Raw genomic sequence first — 19,572 nt, forward strand, 5'->3', positions numbered from 1 at the left:
GCAGGCTCAGCAGTTGTGGTGCACGGGCTTAGTTGCTCCACGGCATGTGGGATCTTCCCAGACCAGGGCTCGAACCCATGTCCCCTGCATTGGCAGGCGGATTCTTAACCACTGTGCCACCAGGGAAGTCCAACCCAACATTTCTGAGATATCAAGTAACACAAGGCCTATGGCAGAAACTGTAATTGTTCCCTGGTACCTTCTGTCCCTTCTTACATAGTAATAGAATTCTTAGCTGGGCTATGGCCATGAGAAGATGTTCCAGCCATAACAGAGCAGAAGGGATGTGGTTGTGCCCCTTAAGGGAAGGAACATGCCTTCCGTGTGTCTTTTCTTTCTCTTTTCATTGGCTGTTATGGACTGAATGTGTCCCTCCAAAATTCATGTTAGAGCCCTAACCCCCAATGTGAGAATATATGAAAATAGCGCCTTTAGGAGTTAAGATTAAATGAGGTCATAAGAGTGGGGCCCTGATCTGATAGGATTAGTGTCCTTATAAGAAGAGATACCAGAGAGCTCTCTGAGATCCATGTGAGGACACAGTGAGAAGGCAGCTGTCTGCAAGCCAGAAAGAGGGCTCTCACTAGGAACCAAACCTTGCCAGAATCTTGATCTTGGACTTTCCAGCCTCCAGAACTGTGAGAAAATAAATTTCTATTGCTTGAGCCACACAGTCTGTGGTATTTTGTTACAGCAGCCAAGCTGACTGATACATTGGCTGAAATAAAATCATGATGGCAGAGGATGGAGAAGCCATCTTGGACCATGAGAAGGAAGCCCTGTTGAGGGTGGCAGAGGAAGAAGAAAGAAGGAATCTGGATCCTTCACAATCGTGAGCTCTAGATCTCCTGCCAGCACTTATAGGTGAGAGATAAAAATAAATTTGGATATTGTTTAAGCCTCTGTTATTTTCTGGTAGGTTATACTACTGTTCAGCATATGTTCACTCTCTCCTCCTCGCCATTCTTGGGAGAGGCATACTTCCCCTGCCTCATTGATAGATAACAGGCTTGGCCATATGACTTGCTGTAGACAATGGAACATGCATGAGCAGATGGGATGTGTGTCATGACCCAGCACAAGCTTTAAATGTGCTTGCTTGGTCTTTGGGGTTTCTGCCGTCATCTCCAGGAGGAGCATGCCCCAGGTAACCACTGCTCCTTTAGCTTGGGTCCTGGAATGAGGCACACACAGTGCCGACCTGAACCCAACCCACAGCCTGAAATAGAGCCTTCAGAGCCAACATGCAGAACCATGGGAGAAAAGTAAATGTTTGTTGTAAGCCATTGCAATTGGGGGGTTGTTTGTTATGCACTCTATCCCAGCAAAAACTGATGAATACAGTTTCAGAGCTCATATTATAACTAAAACAAGGAATGAAAAAATTGTCCCTTGAATCTCATGATGTGCAGGTCACCATTGACCTGAGGAAGGGTTGTCTCAGTGACATGCTAAGGACCAAAAGCAGATTGGATCCATTTGAGTAGTGAGTGAGAGGAAAGGAAATAAAAGTGGGTGAGCAGACAGCTCTTTGGGGAAGTTTGGCTGTGATAGGGAGGAGAGGGGTAGGGCAGCAGCCGGAGTGGGGCGTGGAGGCCAGTGGCAGCCATGCAGATGGTCTGCTCAGATCTCCCTTCGAGAAAGGAGCTGATGAGTTGTGAGGAATGTAGTCAGCTGACAGCCTCCATTTGTAGCAGCTTCGGGATCTACTGCAGCCTTTGAGCCAAGGGCACACTATTCCAGGGCATCCCCAGCCAGTGACAAAGCATGGTAGGGAGGGACTTCCCTGATGGCCCAGCAGTAAAGACTCCCCACTTCCACTGCAGCGGGTGTGGGTTCGATCCCTGGTTACGAAACTAAGATCCCACATGCCGTGCAGCGCGGCCAAAAAAAAAAAAAAAAAGCATGGTGGGGATACTAGGGCTGGGCCATTTCTACCCTGAAGACCCAACTGACATAGGTTGAAAGGGTTTTCTGTTGTTTGCTTTAAATGACAGAAACCAGTTTGCTTAGAAGCCCCATGGGAAGAATCCAGTTGGGAAAGAGCAGCTGAACACGGGAGAGAGAAGACCCACACGTGGAGAGAGGGAGGTCCCCGAGAAGGCAGAAGGAGATGGGGTCTGGACTGCGGGGGAGCAGTTCCTCAGGCCCGGGGAGGAGAGGAGGGCTGAGTGCGGACATGTGAGGGGGTGTAGGTTTGGGAGCGAGGTGATGGTAGACCTCCCATCAGAGAATTTTCTTTTTCTGAGAAGTAGGAAGCAAAATCAGGCTCCAGAGTCAGGGAACTAAGTCCTTCGAGGTTGTACAGGCTGTGTCTCCATTTTCCTCTCTTGGCCTCAGTTTTCCCATCTGCACGATAAGCAGCTTGGGTTAGACCCCTGATCCCCAAACTTGTTTGAGCCTCAGTAGATTTTCAAAAACACACTTTTGGGGGGAATCCCATCCCTCAACTGCTGGATCGGAATCTCTGGGGCAAAAGTGGTAGGGGCAGGAATCTGTTTATATTTTTAAGTGTGCCAAGGGGTGGAGGCCTATCCAGGCCTTTCTGAAACCTGAACCCTGGGGTGGGGGAAGGGGGAGGAGGGGCTGCCTGGCCCTGAGAGTCCACGCCTGCCCCCCAACCCCAGAGCTCCTCCTCTGCCCGGTGCCCCTTCTGGGGGCTGCTCCAGACACTGCAAGCCACCTTCACTCTCCCTTTGCCTCCCTCTGACCCTAAGGTCGGGTGGGGACAGGCTGGGACCACCAGCCAGCTCCATGGACAAGAGACTTTGCCTCTGCTCACCTCACAGCTTTGGAAAGAAAAGAAGAAAGGTCTGTGTTGATTTGCATCTGGGGGATCCTTCCCAGTCCTAAACTTCTGGAGGCAGAAAAAGTGATTTGACCTCGGACTGACTATAGAAGAAGGGACAGAAAGAGCCTAGAACCTTCCCCCAGGTATGAATTCTTCCCTTTTGCTGGTGTGTGTGAGTGTGAGTGTGTGTGACTAGTTTTCCACTGGACAGATGTGGAGTTGTCCTTAATGATCTCCGGGGCCCCTTCTGACTGCTTCAGTGCTGTGATTCTGCAGCCCTAACCTTCATCCAGTCTCCTTAGTACCCACCCTGTGCCAGGTGCTACCGTTGGGTAAGCCCTGGTCCCTGCTCTCGAGGGTCCCCAGTCTAAACGGGGAGACAGTAATCATAATAACAGCTACCACACTTACGGTGGGCCAGGATTTGGGCTAAACTTTTTACAAACTTTAGCTCATGTATCCTAGCAAGAACTGTAAGAGGTAAGTGTATTACTAGCCCCATTTTAAAGATGAGGACAGCGAGGCGTGGCAAGATGAGCTCACACAGTTAGTAAGTAGATGGTGGAGTGGATGCTTGTAACCACTGTGTATGCTGCCTGCCCTGAACAGTGAAGAAACAGTTCAGGGCAATAGGTGCACAGCTACAGGGTAGGGAGGGAGCCACAATCCACGAGGGCAGGGAATGGTTAAGCCTCATTTTGACCAAGGTTCCCAGGGTGTAAGGCAGGAACAGTTTTGGGGACCAAGCTAGGAGCTAGAGATAAGGCAGGCTCCACAAGGCCCACTGAGAGCTCTAGGGTCAGCCAGGACTTGAGATCAGTGGCGGTCAGGATCAGGGGTCCTCCTCCCTCACTCCTGGGCCATGGTGGCAGGGGATAGAGCGGGGGGACTTCAGGATTCCCACCCAGGTTCCCTGGGAGCTGTGTGTCCCCATACTCACAGAGCAGGGGCTTCCCTGACCTGGGGGGCCAGTGTTCCAACAGCCTGAGAGGTGGCTGGCCCCAAGGCCTGGGAGGCAGGGGAAGGCCCAGGTCACAGTGGATTCCCCTCAGCAAAGATTGGACCATGCTTCCCCCCTCCTCACAGCTCTCGACTCCCATCTCCCAGCTGTCCCCAAGAGGACAAAAGCTGATTATTCCACTGGGGGCTGTACTGGGCCCCATGAATGGAGTATTGAAAACCCTGTGTCCACATCCAGATAGGTTTTCATCCTCTTCCCAAGCAGACTGTTTGTATGCCAGGATGGAAGCAAAGCCAGGGAAAGATGGGGGGGGGTGTTCCTACTGAGAGGGGTACCCATGTCCCCCCGGGAACCTGGGTCTCAGTATATCCCAAACAGAACCATCTTCTAAACTAGCCGCCAACCATCCAATCATAGTCCACACACTGGGATGCTGGTTACATGGTGTGAACGTTTACTGAGCTCTGCACTTATGATTTATGCACTTTTTGGTTTGTAAACCTCAATCCAAAATTAAAAAAAAAATCCCAAATGGCATTTACTCTCCCAGTCCTATACCATTTTTGCATATTTGTGACTCGTGGGAACCATATTTCCTTGATTTTTTAAAAATTTTAATTTATTTTAGCTGTGCGGTGTCTTAGTTGCGGCACGCAGGATCTTCATTGTGGCATGCATGCGGGATCTAGTTCCTTGACCAGGGATCGAACCCGGGTCCCCTGCATTGGGAGCGCAGGGTCTTACCCAACGGACCACCAGGAAAGTCCCTGATGTTTTTTCTTTAAATTAACTTTTTTTTTTTTTTCTAATTTCAATTAACTTTAGGGAATTCCCTCGCGGTCCAGTGGTTAGGACTCAGCGCTTTCACTGCCACAGGTCTGGGTTCAATCCGTGGTCGGGGAACTAAGATCCCGCAAGCTACGGTGCAGCCAAAAAAATAAAATTAAATAAATTAAATTAACTTTAAAGGGAAACTTTATGTTGTTCCAGATAAATGAAAAGCCAGAATCCTTTGCCATAAATAGAAGGCAGTGTAAAAGAAAAAATAAATGAAAATGAAACAGTAAATGTCATCTATCTCCCCCCAGAATGATGTGGGTTGCCCCCAGTGGCACAAACACCCTGCTTTGGGATGTGCTGCCCTGGAAGAAAAGCTCTGAGCCTTTGGCACAGCCAGGCAGACCTGTCTCAGTTTGGGATCAGACAACCCTCCCACCCCTTGCTTTCATACACCCTCTGCTCCAGCCAGACCTAACCCCTCATGAGGAGTTTCCATCTGTGTTTCTGTCCTCATCCTCCAGCTGCTGCCTCCACTCAGAATACGAAACCCAAGTGGAAATGCCACGCCCCCACCCCTCACTGAAGCTCTACCTGGGCCCTTCCAGCTGGAAGAAGTGAAGGGGAACCTTTAATTCCAGAAGTTCAAGCTGTGAATTCTCCACCACCCCTTAATGGGACCCTTGGAAAGGCCATCCACTGGCTGGATGCATAAGGACACGGAGATGCAAGTTGGTCCCCAGCCTGATGAGAAGAGCAGGGGATGGAGGCCCGGAGACAGGAACGTTGCCCCTTCCCCCCTCAACCCTGTCCTGTCCTTCCTCCTCCTCTTGCCACTGGGTGAGTGCTCCCCTTCCCCCATTTCCCCTTTCTGGCTCTGAGTTTTCCCAGTTGTAAAATTACGGTGGGAGGTGGCCTGCAAAGGAGGTGGTTTCCAACATTCCCTCCAGCTCTGACATTTGCCCAGGTTTGATGAAAGCTAAGGTCTGAGTTGAGGGAGTGGAAGGCTCAGTGCTAAAGGTGAGGGCTCAATGTACACAGAGTATGGGCAGTTAGGATATTGGAAACAGGCAAGGAGGGAAAGGGCATGGGCTCACCAATGGCTGTTGGAAAGCCAACTGGTGGAACAGATGCAATCAAACAGCCCAGGGACTATCCTAACTTAGGAAAGAAAAAACTGACTCTTAGTTGCTTCATCTGTAAAATGGGTACACTAGTACATGCCTCAGGATTCTTTCTCTGAACTAAGGTATGTGGATGTGTCTGAGAACTCTGTGCACAAATGAGGGGCTGTTATGGGTGTTCAATTTCCCATGCTAGGCCAGTTTCCCTCTCAGTCCACGTGCTCAGATTGTATGATAAAGAAGAGTGTGGCTGTCCGGGTTAGAATTCCAGCTCTACCTTTTATTTGCGGAATGGCCTTGAGCAAGTTACCTAACTTCACTAAACCTGAAGTTTCCCCTTCTGCAAAATCCAAGCTGCCTCATAAGTTGTCCTAATGAGTAAGTGAGTCAGGCCACATAAAGCAATGAGCACAGTGCCTGACATATACATACGTGAGAGCCGAAGCAGAAGGACTTATACAGGTAAATCTTTGGGGGAAATCAGAATGAATCCCAAAGGTAATTTACACACTTAAGGCAGAGCTACTGAGCACCTGGGGAGTAACAGGCTCTGGGCAGGGGGCTCTGGGGGAGACCAAGATGAGACAGACATGGCTGCATCACTGGGCAGAAGGCCTGGAAAAGGGTATGTATATGGTGCCCAGGTATTGAGAGGAAAAGGAGAGCACTTCTAGCTGAGAGCTCCAGGAAGGCTTCCCATAGGAGGGGACTCGATCTGCAGGGCTGTAATGAGCAGGGCTAGCAGAGGCGTCTACAGGGTTAAAGACCTGGAGACAAGACGGATGGGAGATGAAGAAGTAAGGAGAAGCTGATCAGAAGATCCTAGAAGACTGTGTAGAGAAATCTTAGGTTCTGGGACTCCTGCAGGAAAAGGGGGGTCTTTGAGGAATTCAGCAGTGGAGTGGGATAAGCTGAGCTGATCTGTGTCTCAGGCGGATCTCTCTGGGGCGGCCCATGGACCAATGGGCGAGGGATGAAGCAAGGAAACCAACTGGGGCAGTCAGGGGCTTTGGAAAAGCAGGGGTAGTGAAGAGGAGGGGGATGATGGTGAGGACCATGGGGAGAGGAGGGGAGGCTCTGTTCCCAGGGCCAAGCAGCCAAGGGAGGGGGCTGAGGGGGGCCAATGCTCTTCCTCACTCTGTTCCAGCCAGCGCCCTACAGCCCACCTCACTGCCCTTTCCAGGTAGGTGCCCCTGCCCCTCCCCCCTGCCCTCCCCCCTGCTCCCGAGGTACTCAGATGCTCAGACAGAAGACCCAGGGAATAATGACTAACCAGCCCTCCATTATACTAGAGGCCCCCAAAGGGATTGCTCTAGTCTCCCCATTTTACAGAAAGGGAGAAATAAGTCCGAGGAGGGCCTGATCCCAAGGCCCCCACAGCTTCAGGGCAAGGCGGAGGCACCCTCGAGGTTGGGCCCACTGATCTCCCCGTGCCAGCTTAACCCTCTCCACAGAGCTGAGGCTGGTGGGGGGCCCGAGCCGCTGCCGGGGACGCCTGGAGGTCCTGCATGGCGGCTCCTGGGGCAGCGTCTGCGACGACGACTGGGACGTGGTGGACGCCAATGTGGTGTGTCGTCAGCTGGGCTGCGGCCTGGCTCTGCCCGTGCCGCGGCCCCTCACCTTCGGCCAGGGCCGCGGCCCCATCCTGCTGGACAACGTGGAGTGCCTTGGGCAGGAAGCTGCGCTGAGCGAGTGTGGCAGCCGAGGCTGGGGCGTCCACAACTGCTTTCACTACGAGGACGTGGCTGTCCTGTGTGACGGTGAGTAGGACAGTCTCTGATCCGGAAGGGCAGACAGGCTGGCAGGCAGCAGGGCTTCCCAGTAGTAAGAATGTTCCAAAGAAGAAGACCAAGCAAGCAGCTGCAGTGCATGGTGCTGGGGAAGCGCCCCAGCCTGGCTGTCAGAGCCTGGGCCCCAGCAGTGCTCTGGCTCATTGTGTGACCTCTGCTGAAAACCAGCATTACTGCTTCCATGGAGGGCCTTGATTATCCCAGCAGAGCCCCCTTCCCATTTTTAAAACCAGACAATTGGGGTCAACACTGGCTGTAAGGCCCGCTTGGTGTAGAGCTGCAACAAATCTCTGAGAGGCTTTGACCTTGAGAGCAGTAGTTCTGGTTTTCAAGAAAATCAGCTGGAGGGCTCATTAAAACACAGATGGTGGGGCTTCCCTGGTGGCGCAGTGGTTGAGAGTCTGCCTGCCGATGCAGGGGACACGGTATCGTGTCCCGGTTCGGGAAGATCCCACATGCTGCAGAGCGGCTAGGCCCATGAGCCTTGGCCGCTGAGCCTGTGCGTCCGGAGCCTGTGCTCCGCAATGGGAGAGGCCACAACAGTGAGAGGCCCGCTTACCGCAAAAAAACAAAAACAAAAACAAAAACAAAACACAGATAGTGGCCCCATGCCAGAGTTTCTGATCCTGCAGGTCTGGGGTGGAGCCCGAGAATTTGCATTTCTAACAAGTTCTCAAGTGATGTGATACTGCTTTAAGAACTAAAAGAACTGAGAACTAAACGAAATCCTCTAAAGCTACTGCTTTCAGGACTTAGGTGGCCCTTTCTCCTCTCATACCCCAGATTTCCTAGTTTTGACCCTTTGTGTGGCCAGAGGCCCTGAGGGCAGGTACCTTAGGGGTCCATGCCCTGCCCCTCACATACCTGAGTTTGTGAGGATGGAGAACAGAAAACTCCATATTCTCCTCCCTTCCACCCTGCTTCTTTCCTAGAATTCTTGCCCACACAGACCCCAACAAGGAAAGTGTTAACCAGTAGGGCACCCCCTACAACTCCCCAGAATGGAAAAGGTAAGTAAAGGCAATGTGGGGGACGACCTGGGTCTTAGGAGAGGGATCCAGGAAGGAATATCCCAATCCCTACCTAGGCAGTGGGAAGTGAGGGATTACTGATTGGTGAGTTTGGTCATTCCTTCATCCCGCCCTGCCCCTGCACCCCCTCAGGCCACTCACCATCTGGACAGGGAAAGAAGATTCATTCTAGTGGGATGATAAGAATAGTCAGCACAAGGTTGGAGAAAATAAGGGAGGTGGGGGCTGAAGCTTAATCTAATGGGAGAGTCTGATAATCACAGAAATGCTGATAATGATGTAGAACAACAAAATGAAAAGTTCCCTTAAAGAAAGACAGATAAAAAGGCAAGAAAATCTGAAGGAGAAAGAGGATCCCATTCATCAGAAATCAGGGAGGGTTTCCTGGAGGAAGACTTGTTGATGCTATACCTGGAAAGATGAGAAGGCTTTCATTGCAGTAGTGTTATAAATGAGGAATCAGCACATCCTAGATGGTTAGCAGAGCATGGATGGACAAGGGCAGGGAGAGTTGCTTTTAGGCAGGAAATGACACAGTCATAGGGTTCTGTCCTCAGATCCCACAAAGCACCCCCAATCTAGACTCTGAGGAAGCAGTGCCTTGGGGGTAAGTGGGTGAGCAGCTCCTCCTAGGTTTTAGGTCCTGGGACACCATGCACTGTGGGTGTGCGGAGGGCCTGGGGCAATAAGGAAGAACTTTGGGTTGGGATGGGCAGCAAAGCCATGTGGGAGATGCTCCTTGTCCCCCCACCCCCATTACCAGGTGAGGGCAGCGTGCGCCTGGTGGGGGGCGCGGGCCCGTGTCAGGGCCGAGTGGAGATCCTGCACGGTGGCCTGTGGGGCACCGTGTGTGACGATGAGTGGGGGCTGCCGGACGCCACCGTGGTCTGCCGCCAGCTAGGCTGCGGGGCTGCCCTGGCAGCCACCACCAACGCCTTCTTCGGCTACGGCACGGGGCACATCCTGCTGGACAACGTGCACTGTGAAGGAGGCGAGCCCCGTCTGGCAGCCTGCCTGAGCCTAGGCTGGGGGGTGCACAACTGCGGCCACCACGAGGACGCCGGCGCACTCTGCGCAGGTACGGACTTCGGGGGCGGGGCCGGGGGCGGGGCGGGGCCGGGTCCTGAAGCAGGAGGAGGTGGAGTGGGGCCTGGGAGGGGAGCGGGATGTTGACTGTCTTGGTGTTAACCTGAGCTCTTTCAAGAAGGCCCCCGAATTAGTTTTAATTTCTCAGTACTACTCTAGAAGTGCCTCCGAAAATCCTAGTAGACTCCACAGGTATGTAATACTGCAGTATTACCTCACCAATACTCCAGAATTGTCTAACAGTACTCCAAAAATGTACTCCACCACTTTCTAAGTACTCTTTATGGAATACTTCAGAGTAAAGTAATAGTCCTCTAGGATCGCTCCAGAGATACTCCAGAATTCTCTCATTGAAACCCAGGTATGTCCCCAGAATTCCCTAGCCATCTGTAATCCTGATTCTCTTATAATAGTAGTTCTTCTCACCTGGTCCCTCTCCCATACTGAGAGGTTTTCTGAACTAGGAATAATAGGGCTGTTAATGGCATTTCACAAATGGACTCCATTCTACCAGATATAAAGTGCTTGCCCATGCCTTACAGCAAACCAGGAGGCATAATCCCCAATTTACAGATGGGAAAGCTGAGGCCCAATGAGTCAGAGTGAGCCCTGGCAAAGCCTCAGCTAACCTTGCTGCATGATCTTGGGTATGCCCCTTGCCCTTTCTAGTCTTATTATTTTATCTGTAAGTGGGGATAGTGAGTTTTGTTCTGGAAGCCCCTCAGGGCTGTGCATGGCCCTCCCTGTTGGGCAAGGCCTTCTTTATCTCCCCATCTTGGACACACATTGGGCTTCTGGGAACACTGGAGAGAAATGAAAGCACATCTGTGAAAGCCTGTATAAACCATGAAGTGTACACCTAGGCAGCACAAATAAATTACAAGAACTGGCAAAGTGGGGCAGACTTCCTTGGACCCCAGTTGGGACTGAGCCCCCAGCTCTGAAAGTAAAATCTGTTGTCTTCTCCAGAGAGACCCTGCCATCCTCTCCGAGAGCCCAAGGCTGACCAGGAACCAGAACCTTGGCCTCTGACCCTACTCCCTTCTCTGACTCCTACTCTAGTCCTGGGGCACCTGACTCTCACAGCACTGCCACAGTTGGGCACAAGAGCGGACTGGGCCTGGCACACAGAGCCAGAGGGTAAGGAGCCCAGCCCACCAGGCTGGAATGGTAGGGGCAATGGTAGGTGGGCAGGGCTGGGAATTGGGAATACTGTTCTGGACCCAGGGGGCGGGGCCCGGGCTAGCAGGCCAAGGCTTTTGGCCAGATGGTGAAGAGGTGGGTGAGAGAACAGATGAGGAGATGGAGCAAGGGTGAAATCCAGAGCTCTGAAAAGTTCAGCAGGGTGGGAGGAGGCACTTCTTCAAAGCTCTTGAAATAAAACTTGGGTTGGGGCTGAGGTTGGAAATTGAGAGGCCTTGTGAGAAGTGAGATATAACTTGAATGAATGGTAGAAGTACATTTGCAATTAGGGCTGGACCTATCATTGGGTTGAAATTAGGATAATGCCTGGAAGTAGGATTTGGTTTATTCCCTTCAAGCTTCCTGAGGACCCCACCACAGCATACAACATGGTGACTCTAGGATTGAGGCTGAGTGGGGTGCAGGTGTGGTAAGAGTTGGGGCATCTCAGTAGACGCGCCCTGTGCCCTGCTGCAGGCCAGAAGCCCTCTTTGTCCCCTTCAAATGCTCTAGATACCCTGTCTCTGCAGCTACAGGAGTTGGTGCCCTGCCTTCCAGGGAGCCGGCACTGTTCACCACAGCGGCCTGGGCGGCGGGGAAGAAAAGTAAGTGGCAGGCCGGGGTTCCGTTGTGGGTGGAAGAGGGTGGGGCCGGGGCTCTGCCCGGGAGCCGTTGGCCCCAGCCCAGTCCCTCTGGCCGCGGGCCTGTGCGCCCCGCAGGCGGGCGGCTGCGGCTGGTGGGCGGCCCGAGCCCGTGCCGCGGCCGCGTGGAGGTGCTATACGCCGGGGGCTGGGGCACCGTGTGCGACGATGACTGGGACTTCGCGGACGCGCGCGTGGCCTGCCGCGAGGCGGGCTGCGGGCCGGCGCTGGGTGCCACGGGCCTCGGCCACTTCGGCTACGGCCGCGGCCCCGTGCTGCTGGACAACGTGGGTTGCGCCGGCACGGAGGCCCGCCTGAGCGACTGCTTCCACCTGGGCTGGGGCCAGCACAACTGCGGCCACCACGAGGATGCGGGCGCGCTCTGCTCAGGTGAGGCCGCTGCAGGACCACGTATGCACGGCGGCACGGGCGGGGAAGAGCGCCACCTGAGGAATTGCGGCGGGGCGGGCGGGGCCGCGCGCAGGCACTCACTGCGACACGGGCGGGGCCTGCTGTGAGATGGGCGGGGCCGGCGCAGGCGCGTACTGCGGCGCGGGCGGGATGAGGCAGGCTCTGGGGAGTGGGCGGGGCCTCGCGCAGGCACGCTCTGCGGCGCGGGAGGGGCGGGGGCTGTTGGGAAATGGGCGGGGCCGAGCGTCAGAGCTCGCCGAGCGTCAGAGCTCGCCGAGGCACTGCGGCGTGAGCGCCCCGGGAGAGGACTCACGCTCCGCAGACAGAGGCGGAGCCCACCATCGGCGCGCTCTGCGGCTGCGCGGCATGAGCGGGGCCGGGAAGGGAGCGCCCTCTGCGGCAGTGAGGGGCGGGGCCCGAGCTGAGAGGCCGAAGTCCAGTGGTAAAGTGTGGAGAGACGTGGCTGGGGAGGTTTTGTTCTGCTGCATCAAGGACCCGAAAAACTCTAGTTAGCAGGGAGAGTTGATCAGCTTTCGGGAAGCAAGCGTTTGACCCTTGGTGGGAGTCAATGGAAAAGGGGTGTTTGCAGAGTCTGACACATTTAAAAATGCGTCTCTTTATTGATTGCTTTGGGAATTGGTATTTTCGCCCTTGTTTGGTGTCCTGGTAGCCTTGGCCACAAAGGGTTCTGCTTTGGGCCCCAGGGTGAAAGAAGCACAACCCACGTTTCTGTACCAAGGAGCGGGGACCTATGAAGTCCTTTCTGACCCTAAATCAGTCCTCCCTTGGAGGGTAAGAGGTGACCTGGCCTCAAGGGACTTATTCCCCAATGTGACAGCCGCCTGTTTCTTTGTCCTTGCTGAGCCAGGCCCAGAGGAGCTAGTCCAGCAGGATGGTGCTGAGACCACCCAGGTGCCCACTCCTCGGCCCAGGGACGGTAGGTGTCCACCATCCCTAAGAGTGAAGTGGAGGCATCAGGATACGAAGGACCAGATTTGGAAGGAGGTCACAGCCCGGGTTACACAGCAGATTTGCACCAGGTCCTGGAGCCTTTGTCCTTTTGCGAGAGTCTCAGGCCTCATTAATAGAGGCATGATGTCCAGAAAGAGGGAGGTGGGTTTTAAGCTAGAGTCATCTAGAGATTTCTAGAGTTGGGACCAAAATAAAGAGATGGGCTCCTGTCCTCAGGAGAGCAATGAAAGAATTCAGACTTTAGTCTGGGGAGTCCAGGGAGGAGGGGAGATGATGATGATAGAGAGCAGCCCTGCGTCTGAGGTATTGGGACTGTGAACAGAGAACTAAGGAGAGAGCAGACATGAAGCTCCCAGCATGCAAAGAACGCCCCACAAAGGCTTGTACACGTTCTTCTGATCTTGAGTTGCAGTCTGGACTGATGCCCATCTTATTTTAATCTCATTTATCTGCCTTCGTCCAGTGGTTCCCAGGGCAGTGCTGTGTCCCAAACCACCACCCTTTGCCTCCTCTAACTACCCCTTACCTGGCCTAGCTTGGGAGTGGCCTGGCCTGGGCCAGCCCCTTCCAGCCCCAGACCTTGTCTCCCCACAGGGCACTTACGTCTGGCCAACGGAGCCCACCGATGCGAGGGCCGTGTAGAGCTCTTCCTAGGGCAGCAGTGGGGCACCGTTTGCGATGATGCTTGGGACATGCGGGCAGCCGGCGTCCTGTGTCACCAGCTGGGCTGTGGCCAGGCCCTGGCAGCCCCTGGTGAGGCCCACTTTGGCCCAGGCCGAGGCCCTATCCTCCTGGACAATGTCAAGTGCCGTGGGGACGAGAGTGCCCTGCTGCTCTGCTCTCACATCCGCTGGGATGCCCACAACTGTGACCACAGTGAGGATGCCAGTGTCCTGTGCCAGCCATCGTGACCCAGCCCACTCTGCAGACCACCTCTTCTGGGAGCCTACTGTGGCCTCTTCCTTCAGGAAGTCCTCCTCCTGTGACAACTGCAGTTCACTCTGCCCTTCCCTCCCCTTGCCTGGGAGAGAGCCTGCTCAGGTGGTGTAGTCCTGCCTGAGGGAGCCTGGCTCTATCCCATCAACTTAGTGTGTGACCCCACCCGTCATCACCTACTGTGGGCCCAGTTCAATGAAAACTCCTACTTTCTGCTCAGCTAAAACAGAAAATGGTGGGAAGGGAAGAACTCCTAACTTTCCTCTTTGATGGGACTCCTGTTACAATACCCTTAACCCAGCCTTCCTTAACCCTGGTCCAGGAGGTTCAGGTGCTCTCTGTAAATGGGGTATCTCCTTTCCCCCCACCCATCTTGGGATCCTCAAGAAGAGGGGAAGGCAGGAGAGGCCTACATCTCTTACCTTAGACTGGCCTGGGGCTGCAGAAGAACCTGGGTCGTTGCCCTGGCCTGCTCTGTGAGGGCCTGGACTCAGATGGTGCTTGGCTGGACAAGGGGACTGGAGGGGCCAAAGCGGGGACAGTGGCCCCTCCCTGCAGCTGGAACCAGCAATTCGACTTATGCTGCTCCCACCACAGAGCCTCCACTTTGCAGAAGCAAAGAACCCTGGGGGCCTGTAGCCACCCGTTCATAGGTGCCAAGTCAATAAAGCATTGTCCCCCCTGTCTTTTAACCGAGGTCAATGTCTGGGCATAAGTGCGTTGTTTGTGGCAGCAGGGAAGACTCTGGTTAGGACTCTCTGGAGGAAACCTGCCTGGGGGTGGAGGGCAGTTCAAGAGCATCATCAGAGAGCTTTCAGCAGGCCCATCACATCCTGGAAATGCTGACTCACGGTGTCAGGCCAGGAAGGCCCCTGAAGGGTCCCCTAGCCCATCCCCATTTTCCTTTTACATACACAGAATCCTAAAGGAAGGGGTCTGCTCAAATGCACATAGCAAGAGTCACTAGAAGAGAAAAAATTAAGAGGAGGCAGAAAGGATGAGGGAGGAGAGTAAAGCAGCATTGGGGCTTCCCCAAGGGCTGCTCTTGACGTACCTCACCTGGCGCCCCAGGCCAGGGGCAAGTGAGGGATCCTGCCAGAGCCTCTCTCAGCCCCCCGGTGGCTGACTTGCCAGTAGCAACTGTCTGACGTGAAACCCCCGCCCTCCACATCAGCCTGCAGGCTCTGTATGAGTTTCCTATCCCTGCTGTAACAAATTATGATAAATTTAGTGGCTTAAAACAACAAATTTATTATCTTACAGCTCACGAGGTCACGACTCTGAAATGGGTTTCCCTGGGCTCAATTCAAGGTGTTGGCAGGGCAATATTCTTTCTAGAGGATCCAGTGGGGAATCCTTTTCCTTACCTTTTCCAGCTTCTAGAGGCTGCCTGCATTCCATGCCTGCTCACAACCTCCTTCCAGCCAGCATTGCATCACTCTGACCCCAGTGTCCATCATCTCATCTCTTTTTCTGATTCTTCTGCCTCCCTCTTCCATCCTCGAAGGCCCTTTGTTATTATATTAGGCCCACCTGGATAATCCAGGATAATCTCCCCGTCTCAAGGTCCTTAGTTTAACCGTGTCTGCAAAATCTTTTTAGCTACGTAAAGGAGCATTTTCACCAGCTTCAGGGATTAGGACTTGGACCTCTTGGCGGGGGGGGGGGGGGGGGGGGGGGGGGCGGGAATTATTCTGCCTCCCACAGGCTCCAAACCCAAGTCCTGGCTGCCAGCCAAAGAGTGAGGCAGACACTTAAGCTCCAAACTCCATCAGCTCTTGGCAGTATTGGTTTTGTCTCCATTTGTCAGGGAGCTCTCTGTGACCCACTGTGTCATCAGAGGGATGAGGGCTGGAGGAGTGAAAGGAATGAAAATGCTTAAGAATTCAGGGAGTGGGGGCAGAGGGACAGGGTTGCTGTAGCTGCCCTCAGCCCCTAGACCTCAGTGCAGCACACTCAGATTCTGCTTAGCCTGTGGTCATTGCCACTCCAGCCACACCCACACTCGAGTGTGCCTCTCCATTGTCTTGAGATGTGTCACGGCTTCCCACCCCTGGACTCCCCTTCCCCATCTAAACAGAGTGCTTTCATCAATGCTCAACTAAAGGGAAGTATTAGCATCCCTTTTTACAGACAGGGACAACTGAGGCTCAGAGCGGGGAAATGACTTGTACAAGTTTGCAGAGGAGACCCAGGACTAGAAGTTAAGATTCTTGATGCCCATTACTGGGCACCAACATGTCCAGTTCTTCCCCTTCCTGGCATGTGGTAGATTTGTACTTCCCTGTCCTCTTGAGGACACGGCATGTTGACACGCTTTGGCTGATGAAATGTGAGTGGAAGTATCCCCCTCAGGCAGAAGCCTTCAAGGACCCAAGCACTATCTGCCAAGTTCCTTTCCTTCAAGGTGACCGGTGACATTCCAGGTGGTGGAGGCTCCATCAGTCTGGGTCCCCACCTGGAGAAAAGCTTCCATTGACTCAAGATGGGCAGGTAGAGTGAGTGAGAAATCTGAGTTTGGGGGTGGTTTATCATAGCAGCGTAACCTAGCCCCATCCTGAGCGAGACACTGAGGCTCCTAAATTTTTCTCTGTCCTGTGGGGTCTGCCTGAAACCTGTTTTCCAGACAGTTATCAAAGCTGTTCTGCTGTCTGTTTTCTGTGGTTCTGTGTACACTTTGGTGTTCTGTGGGCCACAGCCTACTGGGTTTGGGAACACGCAGATAAATAAGGGCTTTTGCCCTTGAGAAACTCACAGAATAATCCAAATGCTGATTTGAGCGCCCTGTGCTCTCCTGAAACTCAACCTGTGACACTTAGAACTTCATCACCTACACCTAAACCTGGGTTTCCCTGTTTAGGAAGTAACACTACCAAGCACTAGCATAAGCTGGAAATCTGGGTGTTATCCCCAACAGTCCCCACCCTTGAAAAACTAATTAGTCATTAAAGTCTGCTGATTCTACCTCCCAAACACTGCTGGAATGTTTGTTTCTCTTACTGTTTCTTCTCTTACATTTCTTTCATGGCCTCTTCAATGTCTCACTGTCTCCAATCCATTCCCCATACCACAAGAGCAGTGAACTGTCTAATGTTGACAAATCTGATTGTACCACTCCGCTGCTTAAACCCCTTCCATGGCTCCCCAGTGTTTTCCTCAGCAACCTAGCTCAGTCTACAAGGTCCTGCAACAGCCTGGTTCTACTTGTGTTCGACATCATCCCTTACCACTTGCTGCCAGGCTCTTGCCAGGCTGAACTACTTTCAATTCCTCTAATATCTGGGCTTTCTTCCCACCGGGCCTCTGCACATGCTGTTCTCTCTGCCTGGAATACACGTCACCCTCTCCCTTCCTTCCCCTTGGTCAACTCTTATTTAGCCTCATGTCTCAGCTTTCATTTTCTCCAGAGGCCTTCACGGATACCCCCTCCCCCACCCACGGTCTGGACTAGGAGCCCCCATCACACCCTGTACCTCCCCAGTGACAGCACTCACCCCTACATCACAGCAGACTGCTGACTTAGCTGTGTCTTCCACCAGCCCAGGGGAGCTGGGAGGGCTGGGTCTGGGTCTGTTGTGCTTGACTTTGCACGTAGGACCTTATACCTGGCAGGTGCTCAAATAATATTTGTCCAGTGAATGGAGGACATGAACAAGTATTTCTGGAGCACCTGTGTGCTAGTCTGAGAACCGTGCTGGACTCTGGGGCTGCAGAACAGGAAGAGATCTAGACCAGTTACTGTTTGCATGGCCCAGAGATTACCTTCAAAAGAAGACCCATGATAAGCCATTGAACAAATCAATAGCCAAGAGAGTTTGAGCCAGTGATTAGTGCTACAAAGAACATGAAGCAGGGTGTTATGGGAGGGTCAGGTGGTCAGGGAAGGCCGCTGAGGTGGTGAGCCTTGAGCTGGGCCTGAGGAGTGAGGGGGAACCAGCCATGAGCCTTTTGTTGATCATGAAAATGTTTGGGGTGGACCATTCCAGGTCCTCCACTGGGGATTTAGCCTGGCCTGCAGAAGGACCACCAAGAAGGGCATTGTGATTGGAACAAAGAGAAACATGCTAAGAGATGAGTCCAGAAAGCTGGTAAGCGCCCGACCACTCAGGATTTTCTAGGCCACCGGGAGGAGTTTTATTCGAAGAGCAATGAGAATCCATTGGAAAATGAAGAATGCAGGCGGCCCAGATGTCAGCCTCTTGAGCATTTCCCACCTCTTTTAACTTGCTGAGTGCCCCTTGCGTCTTAAGATCTAATCAAAAGGACCCATTAAAGTAGGATACCAGGATCCCTACCAAAAGCCTCAGGAATTCTTAGGGAGCTTAGATTCTGCTAAGTACCCCTGACTTTTGCTGATTTCTAAATCTTCCATCTGCTTTTGCCTCCTTTGTGACTCTCCTTTTACCTGTTCACTGACCAAGTCCTTCACTCCCAAAGTTCCACCAATTCCAGGCTGTGCATGGTGCACACTTGGCTGATGTTTGGAGCAAGCATTCAATAAACAGCCGGAAATTAGATACCCTGTTTTTAAAAATCCCTTGTATATTCACATACACACATAGTGCCACCATTACCACCACTGCACACACATGCACATTTCCACATAGTTGTTACTGATATTCTCTACTCTAGCCCTAATGGCCTACCCCAAATGCTGAGACCCTCCGTCTCCTACCACCTCCTTCTGCATTTGCAAACCCTCTTGTCTCCCACATTTTTGCTCATTGCTTTTTCTTAAATAACAGCTTTATTGCGATATAATTCACATACCATCAAATTCTCCCTGTACACTCAAGTGTACAATTCAGTGGTTGTTAGCTATTTGCAGGGTTGTGCAACCATCACCACTAATTCCAGAACATTCCAGAACATTTCATCACCCCACCAAAAAAACCTCATACCCATTAGCAGTTACTCTCCATTTTCCCCACCCCGGGGCCCCTGGCAACCGCTAATTTACTTCCTGTCTGTATGGGTTCTAGACATTTCCTAGACAAAGAATCAGGCAACATGTAGCCATTTGTGACTGGCTTCTCTTACTTGGCATAGTGTTTTCAAGGTTCATTTGCACTGTAGCATGTATCAGTACCTCATCCTTTTTTAAAAAAAATTTATTTATTTTATTTATTTACTGTTTCTGGATGCATTGGGTCTTCGTTGCTGCGCCCGGTCTTTTCTCTGGTTGCGGTGAGCAGGGGCTGCTCTTTGTTGCGGTGCGCGGGCTTCTCGTGCGTGGTGGCTTCTCTTGTTGCGGAGCACAGGCTCTAGGCGCGCGGGCTTCAGTAGTTGTAGCACGTGGGCTCAGTAGTAGTGGCTCGTGGCTCTAGAGCGCAGGCTCAGTAGTTGTGGCACACACACCCCCAGTTGCTCCGCGGCATGCGGGATCTTCCCGGACCAGGGATCGAACCCGTGTCCCCTGCACTGGCAGGTAGATTCTCAACCGTTGCACCACCAGGAAAGCCCTCATCCTTTTTCAAGGTGAAATAATATCCCTTTGAATGGACTTATCAGATTGTGTTTATCCATTCATCTGTTGATGGACACAGGCTATTTTTACCTTTTGGCTATTGTGAATAATGCTGCGATGAACAGTCCTGTACAAGTATCTGTTTGGGAACCTGTTTCCAGTTCTCTTGGGTATATACACAGGAGTGGAATTGCTAGGCCATATGGTAATTCTATGTTTAACATTTTGAGGGACCACCAAACGGTTTTCCACAGTGGTTGGGCCATTTGACATTCCCACTTGCACTGCACAGGGGTTCCAATTCTCCACATCTTTGCTAACTCTTGTTACCCCCCTTAAAAAAAATTCTAGCCATCCTACTGGCTGTTAAGTGTTATCTCCTGGTTTTGGTTTTCATCTACTT

At 52.7% G+C, this 19,572-nt stretch overlaps 1 protein-coding gene across 1 annotated transcript; it reads left to right on the forward strand.

Annotated features, from left to right (window-relative positions):
* Positions 1-5,203: 5,203 nt before the first annotated feature.
* Positions 5,204-14,378, forward strand: SSC4D (scavenger receptor cysteine rich family member with 4 domains). Its single transcript, XM_060078089.1, has 10 exons — positions 5,204-5,369; positions 6,801-6,836; positions 7,108-7,413; positions 8,376-8,453; positions 9,238-9,552; positions 10,623-10,700; positions 11,273-11,347; positions 11,462-11,773; positions 12,663-12,731; positions 13,361-14,378. Exons 1-10 carry the CDS (start codon positions 5,204-5,206, stop codon positions 13,675-13,677), a joined length of 1,752 nt encoding a protein of 583 aa, XP_059934072.1. The 3' UTR covers positions 13,678-14,378.
* The last annotated feature ends 5,194 nt before the right edge of the window (positions 14,379-19,572 follow it).

Source organism: Mesoplodon densirostris, chromosome 16, assembly GCF_025265405.1.
Source record: "Mesoplodon densirostris isolate mMesDen1 chromosome 16, mMesDen1 primary haplotype, whole genome shotgun sequence".
Lineage (NCBI taxonomy): Eukaryota > Metazoa > Chordata > Mammalia > Artiodactyla > Ziphiidae > Mesoplodon > Mesoplodon densirostris.

Excerpts from the sequence above, each read along its gene's own strand:
- SSC4D (XM_060078089.1), top strand. The coding sequence starts at position 5,204 with ATGGGACCCTTGGAAAGGCCATCCACTGGCTGGATGCATAAGGACACG. Across the intron at positions 9,553-10,622 it reads CGCCGGCGCACTCTGCGCAG|TCCTGGGGCACCTGACTCTC; the intron begins GTACGGACTTCG and ends CTCCTACTCTAG. Across the intron at positions 10,701-11,272 it reads CTGGCACACAGAGCCAGAGG|CTACAGGAGTTGGTGCCCTG; the intron begins GTAAGGAGCCCA and ends CTGTCTCTGCAG.